The 11,613-nt window shown below is 58.9% G+C and overlaps 2 protein-coding genes and 1 long non-coding RNA gene across 8 annotated transcripts in view; 1 reads left to right on the forward strand and 2 right to left on the reverse strand.

Annotated features, from left to right (window-relative positions):
• Positions 1-907: 907 nt before the first annotated feature.
• YPEL3 (yippee like 3) lies at positions 908-4,275 on the reverse strand. Of its 2 annotated transcripts, XM_025854101.2 has the most exons (5): positions 4,145-4,275; positions 3,250-3,432; positions 3,103-3,146; positions 2,781-2,889; positions 908-1,392 (listed from the first exon to the last, which is right to left on the reverse strand). In XM_025854101.2, the coding sequence occupies exons 2-5, from the start codon at positions 3,364-3,366 to the stop codon at positions 1,303-1,305; spliced, it is 360 nt and encodes a 119-aa protein (XP_025709886.1). In that variant the 5' UTR covers positions 3,367-3,432; positions 4,145-4,275; the 3' UTR covers positions 908-1,302. The 2 variants fall into 2 exon arrangements, with proteins under 2 accessions (XP_025709886.1, XP_025709885.1); XM_025854100.2 differs by lacking the exon at positions 4,145-4,275 and having other exon boundaries at positions 3,250-4,057.
• Positions 4,276-5,477: 1,202 nt separating this feature from the next.
• Positions 5,478-11,499, reverse strand: GDPD3 (glycerophosphodiester phosphodiesterase domain containing 3). 5 transcript variants are annotated; one of them, XM_025853779.2, is made up of 10 exons: positions 10,837-11,499; positions 10,571-10,613; positions 10,183-10,318; positions 10,046-10,091; positions 9,775-9,893; positions 9,596-9,685; positions 9,033-9,166; positions 7,469-7,528; positions 7,316-7,367; positions 5,478-5,679 (listed from the first exon to the last, which is right to left on the reverse strand). In XM_025853779.2, the coding sequence occupies exons 1-10, from the start codon at positions 10,973-10,975 to the stop codon at positions 5,542-5,544; spliced, it is 957 nt and encodes a 318-aa protein (XP_025709564.1). In that variant the 5' UTR covers positions 10,976-11,499; the 3' UTR covers positions 5,478-5,541. The 5 variants fall into 5 exon arrangements, 4 of the variants coding, with proteins under 4 accessions (XP_025709564.1, XP_073744209.1, XP_073744211.1 ...); XR_003204794.2 differs by having other exon boundaries at positions 5,655-5,679; positions 9,520-9,685; XM_073888108.1 differs by having other exon boundaries at positions 9,033-9,685.
• LOC112810422 (uncharacterized) overlaps positions 6,698-11,613 on the forward strand; it is a 52,718-nt gene continuing 47,802 nt past the window's right edge. The window contains exons 1-2 of the long non-coding RNA XR_003204824.2: positions 6,698-6,913; positions 10,225-10,332. This is a non-coding gene — a long non-coding RNA (uncharacterized lncRNA). The remainder of the gene's footprint in view (positions 6,914-10,224; positions 10,333-11,613) is intronic.

The following is an 11,613-nucleotide window of genomic DNA, read 5'->3' on the forward strand; positions in this document are numbered from 1 at the left end:
TTCATTAGCTCCGACCCCCTGCCCCCTCATTACATAATTAACTCCTCGGCCTGATTGATCCCCGGGGGCTCGACAGGGACGCAGTTTGGCGCTTCCGGCCAGCTGGTCCCCGTTCCCACGGGGGGAGCCCCGGCTAGGGATAAGCTACTCAGGGGCGGGGCCTGGACCCTGGGATGGAGCCTAGAGTCCTGGGGCAGACCTTGGCGCCCCAGACTTTTCTAGCAGGTACCCCCAACCCCCTTCACTTGGAGGCCAGGGCTTGGAGGGATGAAGCATGACTGGAGGGAAAGAGCAGGGCTGGAGGGACTTGGCCTGAGCTTATTGTTACGCGGGGCACTGGGGACCTTGAGGAGTCCGCAGCCGAGGCCCGAACCCTGGAGTCCTTCCTTCCTGCTTCCCATTCTGCAAAACCTCCACTCTCCGCAGAGTCTCCAAAGTGCAGAAGCACGCACAGTTCAGACAGTCTCTGACGGCCGGCGCCGGAGTTTCCCAGAAGGTCCCGCGCTGGGGAACCCTCGGAACTACATTTCCCAGCAGGCCCAGCGCCGAGACTCGGTGTGAAGGAAACGGACAGATGCCGCTGGGGCCGCTGGAAATTGTAGTCGCGACGAGAGGGGCGGTGAAACCGGCGGCCCAGAGCGCTTGCCTCTAGGCGGCGGCAAAACGCTAGAGCAGAGACGGCGCAGATCAGCCGAGGTCAAGGCCTAGGCGGGCAGAGTGGGGTCGGGAAGCTCCATGGGCAGTGAGATCGGTCCTGGGTCTCAGGGCTGAGCCCCCGGCGCGCAGACTCCTGGCTTTGACCGCAGTGCCTATCCCATGCCATGTGGGGCCCAGAAAAGAACAGGTCTCCAGAGGCAGGAATCTGCATTTGAGTCCCCCTTTCCCGGATTCCACGTGAGCCTGGGGCTGTCTCCACTCCATTGTTTTATTATGTACAAACGCTACAGAACGAGGGGAGCAGACACGCGTGGGGTAAGAGGGGCCCGGTGGGAGGAGTTCACAGGGCAGACGGTGCACCGGGGCCAGGGGAGCAGCACACGGGCCATATCTATAGGGCAGGCGGGGCAGGAAGGGGTTAAAAACGAGATCCAAGCCAGCCAGATCGCAGGGAGGTGTGGGGGTGTCGTCCACCTTCTGATCTCCCCCCAAGGTCACAGTGCATGCAATAAAATATATGTACAGGAGCTGGATCCTTCCTCTGCAGGGGCCCTGAGGGTCCAGAGCCCCCTTCTCGTGGAGGGAAGCCAGTGGCGCCCCCTGGCGGCCAGGCCGGGCTCGAGCCACATGCGGCAGGAGCAGGGGTCAGTCCCAGCCGTTGTCTTTGATCATGTGGTTGAGTTCAATGATGTACTTCCCCTCTTTGTACTTCTGGCTGCTCTCGAAGGCCTGTTCCTGAAAAGAGGGGAGAAGACATCATCCCTGGAGCAAAGGCTTTACCAAAAGGGATCGGGGTTGGGGAGCAGGTATGACTGGCCCCATTTTACATATAACAAAACTGCAGAGAAGCCCGACCACCCGGCCACAAGACACAGAGCTGGTAAATGACAGAGCCAGGTTTCTCACTAATGGGACAGACCAAACTCTCTGAATTACCGGTACTTTTTAAGTACTAATGTTGGCGCCAACAGAGAGGGTATGGAAGTTTCTAAAAGATCCAGGGATTACAGACTTTTAGTTAAAGGCCTGTTTTGATCTATGCAATGTGTTTTGTTTGGCCAGCAGAGAGTTTAGTAAAAATAACTTTAAAGTACCAAAATATAGGTGAGGCCAGGCTCACTCCAGTTTGCCAGAGACTGCCCCTTCCCTCCCCAGAGCTATGTTGCCCCTTTTGCAGACCCACAGTATCTTGGCCCTGCAAGCACTTGAGTTTTTGACCTCTGGATCAGGCCATCTCTTTATATGACAGAGGTCCAGAGAGGTTGAGCCACCCATCTGGGGACACAGAGCAAACGTGTGGCAAGGCCAAGGGTGAACTCGGGTTAGGGCAGCCTGCCTGGGTCATCCACCCCACAAAGGTACCACAGCTCCAAGTGATGCCCGAGGAGCCCTGGCCCTTGCCATTTCCCAAGAGCATCTTCTCTTGCCGCATCTAATCTGATCCCCGTAACAATTTTGGGTGTCAGGTGGTGGCTTTCTCCTCCATTGCCTGATAAGGAAATGAGACTCAGGGTAGTGAAATCAGACCCTGGACAGCAGCTGTAGCAATGAGGGCAGTGAAAAGGAGGCTCATGGACCCAAGCTCCATGTTGCTGTGGGGTCTTGGGCAACTTCTCTGAACCTCTGAATGGCAGTGGAAGCTGGCCGTCAAGGATGTGGAGTTAAAAACAAACAAAACACACAGCCAGGATTCTGGTCCATATGCTGTTCCTTACAGTTGTGTGACCTTGGGAAAGTTACCTAACATCTCTGGGCCTTCTTTTCTTCTGTGAAGTGGAGTTAATAATAGATTCTACCCACAGGATTGTTGTAACGACGGAATGAGATAATGTGTGCCAAGCACACACAACAGTGCATGGCCCATAAGCCCTCAATAAATGGTCATTCTGATGGTGGCCTCATCTCTAAGATGGGGTGAGGAGAGCGATGGGTGGAGAGAAAAGTTCTGGAAGCCCTTGCAGGATGTGACAGAAGACAGCATGGCCAGGGGATGAAAAGACAGTCTGACTTGTGGGAGCTGGGCCTGTGCGCTCTGAAAGAGGACCACATGACTCCTTGTGAGGAGGAGGAGGTGATGTGAGGTTGGGTTAACGGTAGCCTGGGGTCAGAGGTCACAGACTCACATATTTCCAGCCCAAAGTTGTCTTGCAGTTCTCGCAGTGGATGTCAGCGACAGCATGGAGGCCTGTCAGCAGCACCCGCTCCTCGGCTGGCCCGCAGCCCACGTTCACCCTGTGGGGACATGGGGGCAGTCCCAGGGAGGGTCCCGCCATCACAAAGCCCCCCTCTAGCTTGTATCCAACTGTGTCTGTCCTTAGCATCCAAGAGAAGGGCCATCACATCTTCCAACCTGAATCAGGGGACTCTGGGAGTCTCGGCATGATGCCAGGGGTCACAGGTCACAAGAGAGGTCAGGGAAAGAAAGAACGGGGACCGAATACTCACACAGAGTTGAAGAGGTAGGCACGCCCCTGACTGCCCTGGAAGGACTAAGAGTGGAAGGGAGAAAGGAAGGGAGTCAGGGCTATTGGTGGAGAGTTGCCAGGTAGCCCTTCTAGCCTCTCATTCCAGCCCCAGCCGTGACCTGGTTACCTTGGAGATGAGGTCGTCGTGGTTGGCCAGGTGAGCGCGGCAGTGGGCACAGCTATACCTCCGGTGACAATCATCCAAGTAGGCCTGAAACGTCTTGGGCTTTGAAATCCGCACCATGGCGGGGGCCGGGGGCAGTGGCCCCACGCGGGGAGCAGCCCACGGGGAGCAGAGGGAGCCCAGTGCCTGCCGGGGAGGGATTGAGTGGGCTGTCAGGCCCCGGGCCACATACATGCAGGCACACCCAGGGCCATGGGGACTCTGTCACACTTGACTGCTGTCTCTTCTCCCCAGAGCCAGCAGCTTCTCTCCAGGGGCCAGAGCCGGCTCAGTTTCGACTCACTGAGGAGGCCTCAAGTTGCATCATGGGGAAACTGAGGCTTGGAGGAGCCTGAGGTGAGTCACCCATCCACTTCCGGCCTCACCCCTGCTGACCTGGCTACTGAAGGTGGAGGAAGGGGTTTTAGAGTGGATGAGCTGTCAGTTCTGGTTTAGGGGGAAGTATGGAGGGATGAGGAACTGGATGGTCCTTAGGTCCTTAGGACCTCACCTGAACTGCCAAGGGCGGGGGTGGGGTGGGGTGGGTGGGGAGTGGGGGGAACGCGGCTCCACTTGAGGTACAGGGAGTTCACCTGGGGAGAGGGTTCCTCACCTGGAGAAGGCAGAGGCCCTCACTGAAGGTGGAGGGTCACCTAGGAGGGGACGGGCTCTTACCTGGGGGGGCGCCGAGGCCTTGTCTGTGCCGAGGGGCTCTTACCTGCATCGCGGAGCCTTACCTGAGACCCCGGGGCTCACCTGGGGCGCAGGGGTGGGGGGCGGGCGCCGGGGGAAGGGGGCAGTCCTCGCTGGCGGGGCGGGGGCCCGGGGCGACGCGCAGCCCTGACGATGCGGGCCTCACCTCGCCTGGGCGCGCGGGGACCCGGTCCGCCGGGGTGGCCTGGCCTGGGAGTGGGGGGCGCTCCTGGTGGGCGCCGTCCCCCCCGGCCCAGGTTCGCAGCCGCCGCGACTTGTTTACACCGAGACCAGCTGCTGCCGCCGCTGCGGCGGGAGGGGGAGGGGGCCGGCCTCCGGTCCCGGCGGTCGCCGTGGCCAATCGGCGCGCCGCATGCAAATGAGGGGGCGCGTCACACAGCGGCCAGCGCAGGCCCGGGCTGCCCTTCCCCCTGCTCCCCGCTCCGGCCGGCCCGGAAATGCGGCTGCGGCCGCAGCCCAGCCCGCCGGCCCCGCGGGCCCGGGGCGCGTCGCGTGTCTGGCCTCCCGCCGTCCCCGAAGGGGCCCGGCTCTTTGGTGCCAGACCTGGCGCGGGGTTAGGAGGGGGATGGTGTCTGGACGCACGTCCCCGAGGAAATAAGAGTCATGATTATCGCGTTCAGCCACCGCCCGTGCCCCACTCTTAATCCCCGCAGCAATCCTATGAGGCGGCTTTTGCTATTGTTCCCGTTTAACGGGGGAGCAGAGGTCAAAGAGGTCCAGCAGCTCTCCCGAGGTTATCCAGCTGGGAAGAGGCAAAGTCGGGATTCACTTTGGTCGGATTCCACGGTCTTTGCCCTAGCAAAAGGCACCAGGGAAAGGCTCTTGGCACAGAAGAGCTAACGGTGCCCATCCGCTTTAGGCCTCTGGGAGCCAAAGCCTCGGAACAAAGCCAGTTCCTACTGTTGAGCATCACCTCTTCCAGGCAGCCTCCTTTGATGCCCTTGCCTCTGCAGGCACGGTTAGTTTACACAGGCTTCTACCCTACTAGGCTTGTCTTACTGCCTGCGGTGGCCACAGGACGCAGCCTGGCCTAGAGTAGTCAGCAAATGTTGGTGAAATGAGATTTGGTCAGTGAATAAGGTACTAGGTCTGGAGAGGGCTGAGGAGTTTGGGGGAGCTTCTGGCTTAGATCTGGGGCAGCAGATGAGCACCGGGGACTCAGCCTCTGCAGCCCATGGGGCCAGATGAAGTCCCTTGCTGTGTGCCTGGCGCTCTTCATGGCCTCAGGAGAATAGAACCCATGGCTCTGAAGGGGCAGGAGGCCTTGCTCCTTCCTGCAAGGGACGTTCCTGAGGAGAGCGGAGGCCAGGATGGCATGGGGTGTGGCACTACTCTGGGTCTGGAATGTGGTGGAACCAGTGGGTCAGGCTGCTTAGGGCCCCAAACTCTGGCCCCAGGCTGGCCTCTTCTGCCCTCAGTTGCCATCTTTGCAGTAGGCTAGGATCTCCTCCCACCCGGGTCCCCCAAACACCAAGATGTGACTCAAAAGAAGATATTTATTGGGGAAGAGACATAGAGGAGAGGGTGAGGGCCTCCGGGCTTTTAGGAGACCTGGGCAGCTCCTCCGCGGGTGTCCAGGTAGCGCCTCAGTGCTGTAGGGTAATCAGTTATGACGCCGGTGGCCCCCAGGCCGTAGGCTGCTTCAAAATCCGACTCTTCGTTGAGGCACCAAAAGATCACCTGAGTGGGGACGGAGGGGCTCATAGTTTCACACAATTTACCTGGAACTTCCCCTTGCATCTAGATGGTGGGAGCTCTCCTCCCCTGTGGAGACCTCCCAGCAGTGGGATGCTGGGGTGGATTGTTGGATCGTCAGGAATTTTGTAAGACTGGTTATTAAACACAACCATCATGAAATACTAAATTATATAAACCTGTAATTCAGTAAACGATCTTAAAAACGAAGGTAATAAATACTCAAAACTCTTCTGTTCCTAATTATTTTACTACATGTTACTATTACCCCTGCTCGGGAGGTTAGTCACATCTGTTGAATGTGGCAGGTGGAAATACTACCCAAACTCTGTGCTCAATGACTTCGTGTTGGCTGCCTGAAATCAGACAAGGTGAGAGTACATACACCAGGGAAATCATCTATTGCTCGAACACAAGCTCCTTTTCCTCTTCTCTGCAAAGCTGGCTGAGGAACATCCCCCAGCCTGCCCGAGTCTGCTGCTTCTCCGTGTCTTCCCTTTGCTGGAGCTTCTCTTGTGGGCATGGTGGTAGGGAGGGATGGTACTGGTACCCTGGGCAAGTCGCCGGGCCTCTCGGTTTCTTAACGTGGCAAATGGGAATGATGGTCCAAAGCTGAGTTGTGGTGAAGACCCTCGGAGTCGGGGGGCTAATCTGAAGGAGGTGTGTCATCCGCACGCCTCACTCACCCCCGCGTCCAGGCCGTGGAGTCCCAGCCTGCCCGCTAACTCCTCCACCCATAACCCTGCTTGCCCTCTATGCCCGACACCTGGCAGTGACAGCACATGGTGGCCAGAGTGACCCTTAATGGGGTCACCCAACTGGATCAGGCCTCTCCCCTGCTTCAGACCCTCGAAAGCTTCCCTTCCTCTAGGCTGAAGTCCGGGCTCCTTGCTGACACTCACAGGCTGCCTGCCTCAGCCTCTGCTGCCTTCTCCAGCCACCATCACCACCACCACCACCCCCCGCCCCGCCCGGCCACTTCCTCTACACTGCAGCCTGCCGGAACCCGCTCAGTGCCTCCACTCAGTGCCTGCCCTGGCCTCTGGCTCCTCCCGGCCCTCCCACATGCTGAGCCTCCTGCCGGAGACGCTCTCCCTTTCCTCTCACTTCTTCCAGAAGGCCTCCTCTGACCCTGCAGATCACGGCGCTGTTTCCTTTCTGTCCACTGGGTGCCCTGTGATTGTCTACCTCACTTCCTGCCTCTGCCCCTGATTTGATGGTAAGCTCCCTGGTACCGCGGTGCCTGCAACGCAGTGTGTTCTCAACAAAGGTCTGCGAATTAAATGACTTCGTCAAAGTGAATGTCCAGGGGAGGGGCGAGGAGTAGACTGGGCCCGTTTTTCCCTTCTCTGGTCCTTCCCCAGCCCCATTAACCCTCTCCTCAGGAATCAGGACCTGAGTAGGTTCAATACATCATCATCATAACGGCTAGCACTTATCAAGCCGTTAGGAAGTACTAGTCAAATATACCATTACCCCCACTTCACAGATCAAGAGACTGAGACTCCCAGGTGACCTGCCAGGTGACCCGGTTAGTTGGTGGCAGAGCTGTGACCGGGACGCTGTGCTAGGCCCAAAGTGCGAACCACCACCTGCTCAGGAGGTGGCGGTCAAGCCTCACCTGCACTCCTCGCTGTTCCAGGTGTCGGATCAGACTCTTCCTCATGATTAACCTGGTGGGGGGGGGGGGTTGGCAGAGGCCCTGATGAGAGGGGACAAAGGGCAGTGGGAGGTCTCCATGGGGACACGCCACCCAGCATTCTTGCCCCCTCACCATTTGGAAACCACAGCTGCCAGCTTGTTCAGCCCAGAGCAGGAAAATGGGAAGTAGGTCCTGCAGAGAGGTGGTGGCATGGTCAGTCCCCTGCGTCTCACTCTGTCGCAGGGGTGGGGGGGTGGTGGTAGTGTGGTAGTGTCACCCTGGCTCCTCTAGAAGAATCTCTGCAGTTGCCCAGATGAACAAGTCCCCTGTCATTCCGTGAGAGTCTACTCCCACATCCGTGCATCCATACTCTGAGAGTGTGCCCGTCCTCCCCCCGCCCCCCGGGGCCATTTTACAGAAGAGGAAACTCAGTTTGGGAGAGTCGAAGTGACCTGCCCAAGGTGTCACAGCACATCTGTGGTGGGGCCAGGGCCGAGACCAGAACCCAGCTTGATTGCCAAACTGGACGCACAATCTGAAGGTCCCGTGGTTGGGCCCGACCAGCCTCCTGCGGCTGAACAAGGCTCAACGGGTCTGCTGCTTGCCCTGATTGGCCCACTTCAGGGATGACTTTGGAGGCCCTTTATAATGTCCCAGCGCAGGCTCTGGAGTCAGACCCAGGCAAACTTGGGCCCTGCAGTTCTAGCTGTGTGGCCTGGGGCAAATTCCAGAGCCTCTCCGAGCCTCAGATTCTCTATGGGTACTATGGGGGTCATGATTCCTGTAACTTACGGGTTGCTGCAAGGTAAAGCCCTAATCAACTAAAGGATGTGAAGACACTTTGCAAACTCTGTATAAAAAGTTATGTACAGGGGCGCCTGGGTGGCTCAGAAGGTTAGGCGTCTGCCTTCGGCTCAGGTCATGATCCCGGGGTCCTGGGATTGAGTCCCACATCGGGCTCCCTGCTGGGAGTCTGCTTCTTCTCGCTCTCCCTCTGCCTGCCTCTCCCCCTGCTTGTACTCACTCTCTCTAATAAAAAAAAAAAGTTATGTACACAAAGTTCTGTAGTCTAATGATATCTTTGTAGCAAGGGATTGTGGGGACTGGCTGGGAGCCTCCCTTGGGACAACAGGGCGGGAGAAGAAAGCGCTGGAGCTGCCACAGAGTTCTCAGAAAGCAAAGGGAGGGGCCGGGCTTAAGAGCTGGCGAAGTATCCAGATTCCTGATACTTTTCCCAGCTGTTACTTTGTTAATCCTGGTCTCCCAGCAGGAGAAAGCTTGCTTTGCCTTTTGAGAATCAGAGAATGATACTGTAATTGATTATGTGAACTCACGGGGGCCTTACCCCACCCACATCTTATTTACTAGTATAACTGCACCTGGAACAGAGTAGACACTCAATAAATATTTGTTGGATGAATGGATGAATAAATGAATACTTTGTCCTAAAACTCCACCCACATCAACACACATTTGCATAGAGTTTCAAGGGGTTTGTGGCCGCCCCCCATGGTATTCATGAATGCTCGCTGAGAACCAGTGTCTTCAGAGGACCCTGGGGGTTATCCCTGAGGATGGCCAGGGAGCTGGGGACCCTGCATCATGGGGTTTGAGGTGGGGGGGTCTTTATCTGAGGACAGAAGCATGTGGGGGACTGGGGGAGGATGCAGAAGGGAAACAGGGACACTGTGAGTACCTATTGATGGTGGTGGGCAGGAAGCAGATGAAAAACCTCTCGGGGATGTGGACGAAGGGCAGCAGCCCCAGGTAAAAGAGCAGCACCAACCACAATCCTCGGCTTATCGTGAAGGCGAACGGCATCTCGGAGTTCTGGGAGGCAAGGGGAAGTGAGAAGGGGGTCAGTCTGCTTCTGGAAAAGCAGAGAGGAGCCTCAGGTTGCAGGGGGAATAGTGCAGGACATAGAGGAAACGCCACCACCTGCAGGATCAAAGCTGTGATCTTGGCCCAGTGTTTAGGCCTAACTGCACCCCCTCCCCCCCGCCCAGTTCCCACCAGCACGCCTTTGCTCACACTGTCCCCGGTTCCCACCAGCACGCCTTTGCTCACACTGTCCCCGGTTCCCACCAGCACGCCTTTGCTCACACTGTCCCCAGCACCTCTCCTCTCCAAATCCTCCCCTTTGAGACCCTGCTTGGGGCCAGGTCCTCCACAACCCCCCAGACCTGTCCAGCCTCGGCCCGTAGAGCCTCCAGCTCCTGGGAGGAGGGGCCGCTGAACAGAGAAGGCACCCGGACTCACGGCAGCCCTGCACTTCTTCATGATTGAGCTCTTTTCTGAGGCCCAGATGGTGATTTCATTGCGGTCAAAGTGCCTCACCAGGCCCGCTACCTGGAGGAGGAGGAGGGGGAGGAGATGAAGAGGGGGGTCAGGCCTCTCTCCAGCCCCAGGCCCCTGGCCACCCTTGCCCGTAGTCCCACCTTGTTAATGAGCTCTTCGTTTACTGATTTGACCTCCACACTCACGGGCATCCGAGGGAACCTCCGGAACACGTCCTCCAGGCTCACCATGCGCCGGTCTGTCCCGTGTGCAAAGTGGCCTGGGTGGGTTGTTCAAGAGGGATCAGAGGGGTATGGATGGGGTGGGGTGGGAACCCAGCGGGGGGAGGAGGGGAGGGAAACAGAGTCCCAGAGGAGAAGAGAGGGCAGGAGGCTGAGGCCACGACCCCACTCGGTGAGGTCACGCTCTCACCTGGTGAGAAGTAAACCTCCAGCTCCTCTTTGCAGAGGGGCAGCTCCTGGAGAGAAAGGGGGTACGTCACCAGGAGGCACGCATGGAGGCACGGTGGCTCTCGGTATGGTGGCGGGGGGGGGCAAGGCGAGGCCCACCTCAAAGTCCAGGCTGCTCACGTCCCTGTTCACGCCTGACAGGCGAAACAGGTTCTCGTCGTGTGACACCACCACCACACCATCCCGGGTCAGCCGGCAGTCAAGCTCCAGAAAGTCGGATCGCTGGGCCACGGAGCTATGGGAGTGAAGGTCAGTGCAGGGAGTGGGGGGGCCCAGGGAAAGGGGCAGGCCAGACCCCAGGGCGGTGGGGAGGTTGAAGGGGGCGTGGGGCAGAATTCACGGTAGGATGTGCAGGCTCTGCACTGCACACCTCCAGGGGGCCCCAGGCACTCAAACTAGGAAGGGAGTGGCACCCCCTGGTGTCACACAGTGCATGACTGGGACGACATCAAGCGGGCAGCTTGGGATGGCAGGTGCATGCACTCACTTCTCCATGGCCTCCATGGTGTGCTCCAGCCGCTCCCCGGACCCTGTGCAGGGCAGCTGGGTGGGTCCCAGGGGCCTGGCCTCCCCCTTCGCTCCTCACTCCCTGCCCCGTCTTCCCCCTTCCACATCCTGCCCTGCCACCCTGCTCTCCTCCTCTCTCGGGCTCTGCCCTCTAACAGCCTGCTGCCGTCCGCCCTGGTACTTTGCACCCCGACTCCACCCTCCGTAGCCGCCATCACCATCCTCCCTTTCGGGTGCCCAGCTCACCTGCCCGGTGGGCTCCCAGGCGCGGCAGGAAGGCTGGTGCCCAGGGCGTGTGCAGCAGGCGAGGCCGGCGCAGGAAGAAGACGGAGAGCATGACATAGCTGCCCAGGGCGGGCAGGGCATAGTACAGCACAGGGCTCATGGCCACACTGCCTCTCCGGGGCTCCCGCTGCGTGAGCCCTGACGTTCCTGAGGGACTGTGTGGCCTCTGCCGACAGCCTGGCTGGTGTAGGCTGGCTCTGCCACTGGTTGCCACCACACCCCTGGGACCTGCTGAGCCTGCTCCTGGCCTGGGGCCAGGCTGCAGGGCTCAGCTGGGGATGGGGGAGAGGCAGGAGGAGAGGCTTCTGGCAGCTCTGGCTCTCCCACCCCTACACCCTTCCCAGACCCCAGCACCCCTGCTCCCCTTGGCCACACTGCGGGAAACAAGCCTCCCACCACCCCCGGGTTGGCTACAACCTTTCCCTCCTCCCATGGGTGCTTGTGGCTGGGGTATACAACACGCCACCCCGAGCCATTTCCAGAGAATCCAGGGGTGTGGAGGATGCCCCTGAGTCACCCCCGAATCACCCCCAGCCAGTTCGACGGGAAGCCATTAGGGAGGGGAGAGGACAGTGACTAAGGGGAAAACTGACCCCACTCTGTCCAGGAGTCTGGCGCTCCTGACTATCCCACCTTCAGCCCAGGCTGGCTGGGGACCAGAGATCACCAGGGTTGGGTAAAGCCACACAGCTGGGAAGTGGCTGGGCAGGTGCGTCGGTCCCCAAAGCGACGGTTAGC

This window comes from Callorhinus ursinus, unplaced genomic scaffold (genome assembly GCF_003265705.2).
Source record: "Callorhinus ursinus isolate GAN/ISIS: 27379988/994484 unplaced genomic scaffold, GSC_fseal_2.0 scaffold87, whole genome shotgun sequence".
Lineage (NCBI taxonomy): Eukaryota > Metazoa > Chordata > Mammalia > Carnivora > Otariidae > Callorhinus > Callorhinus ursinus.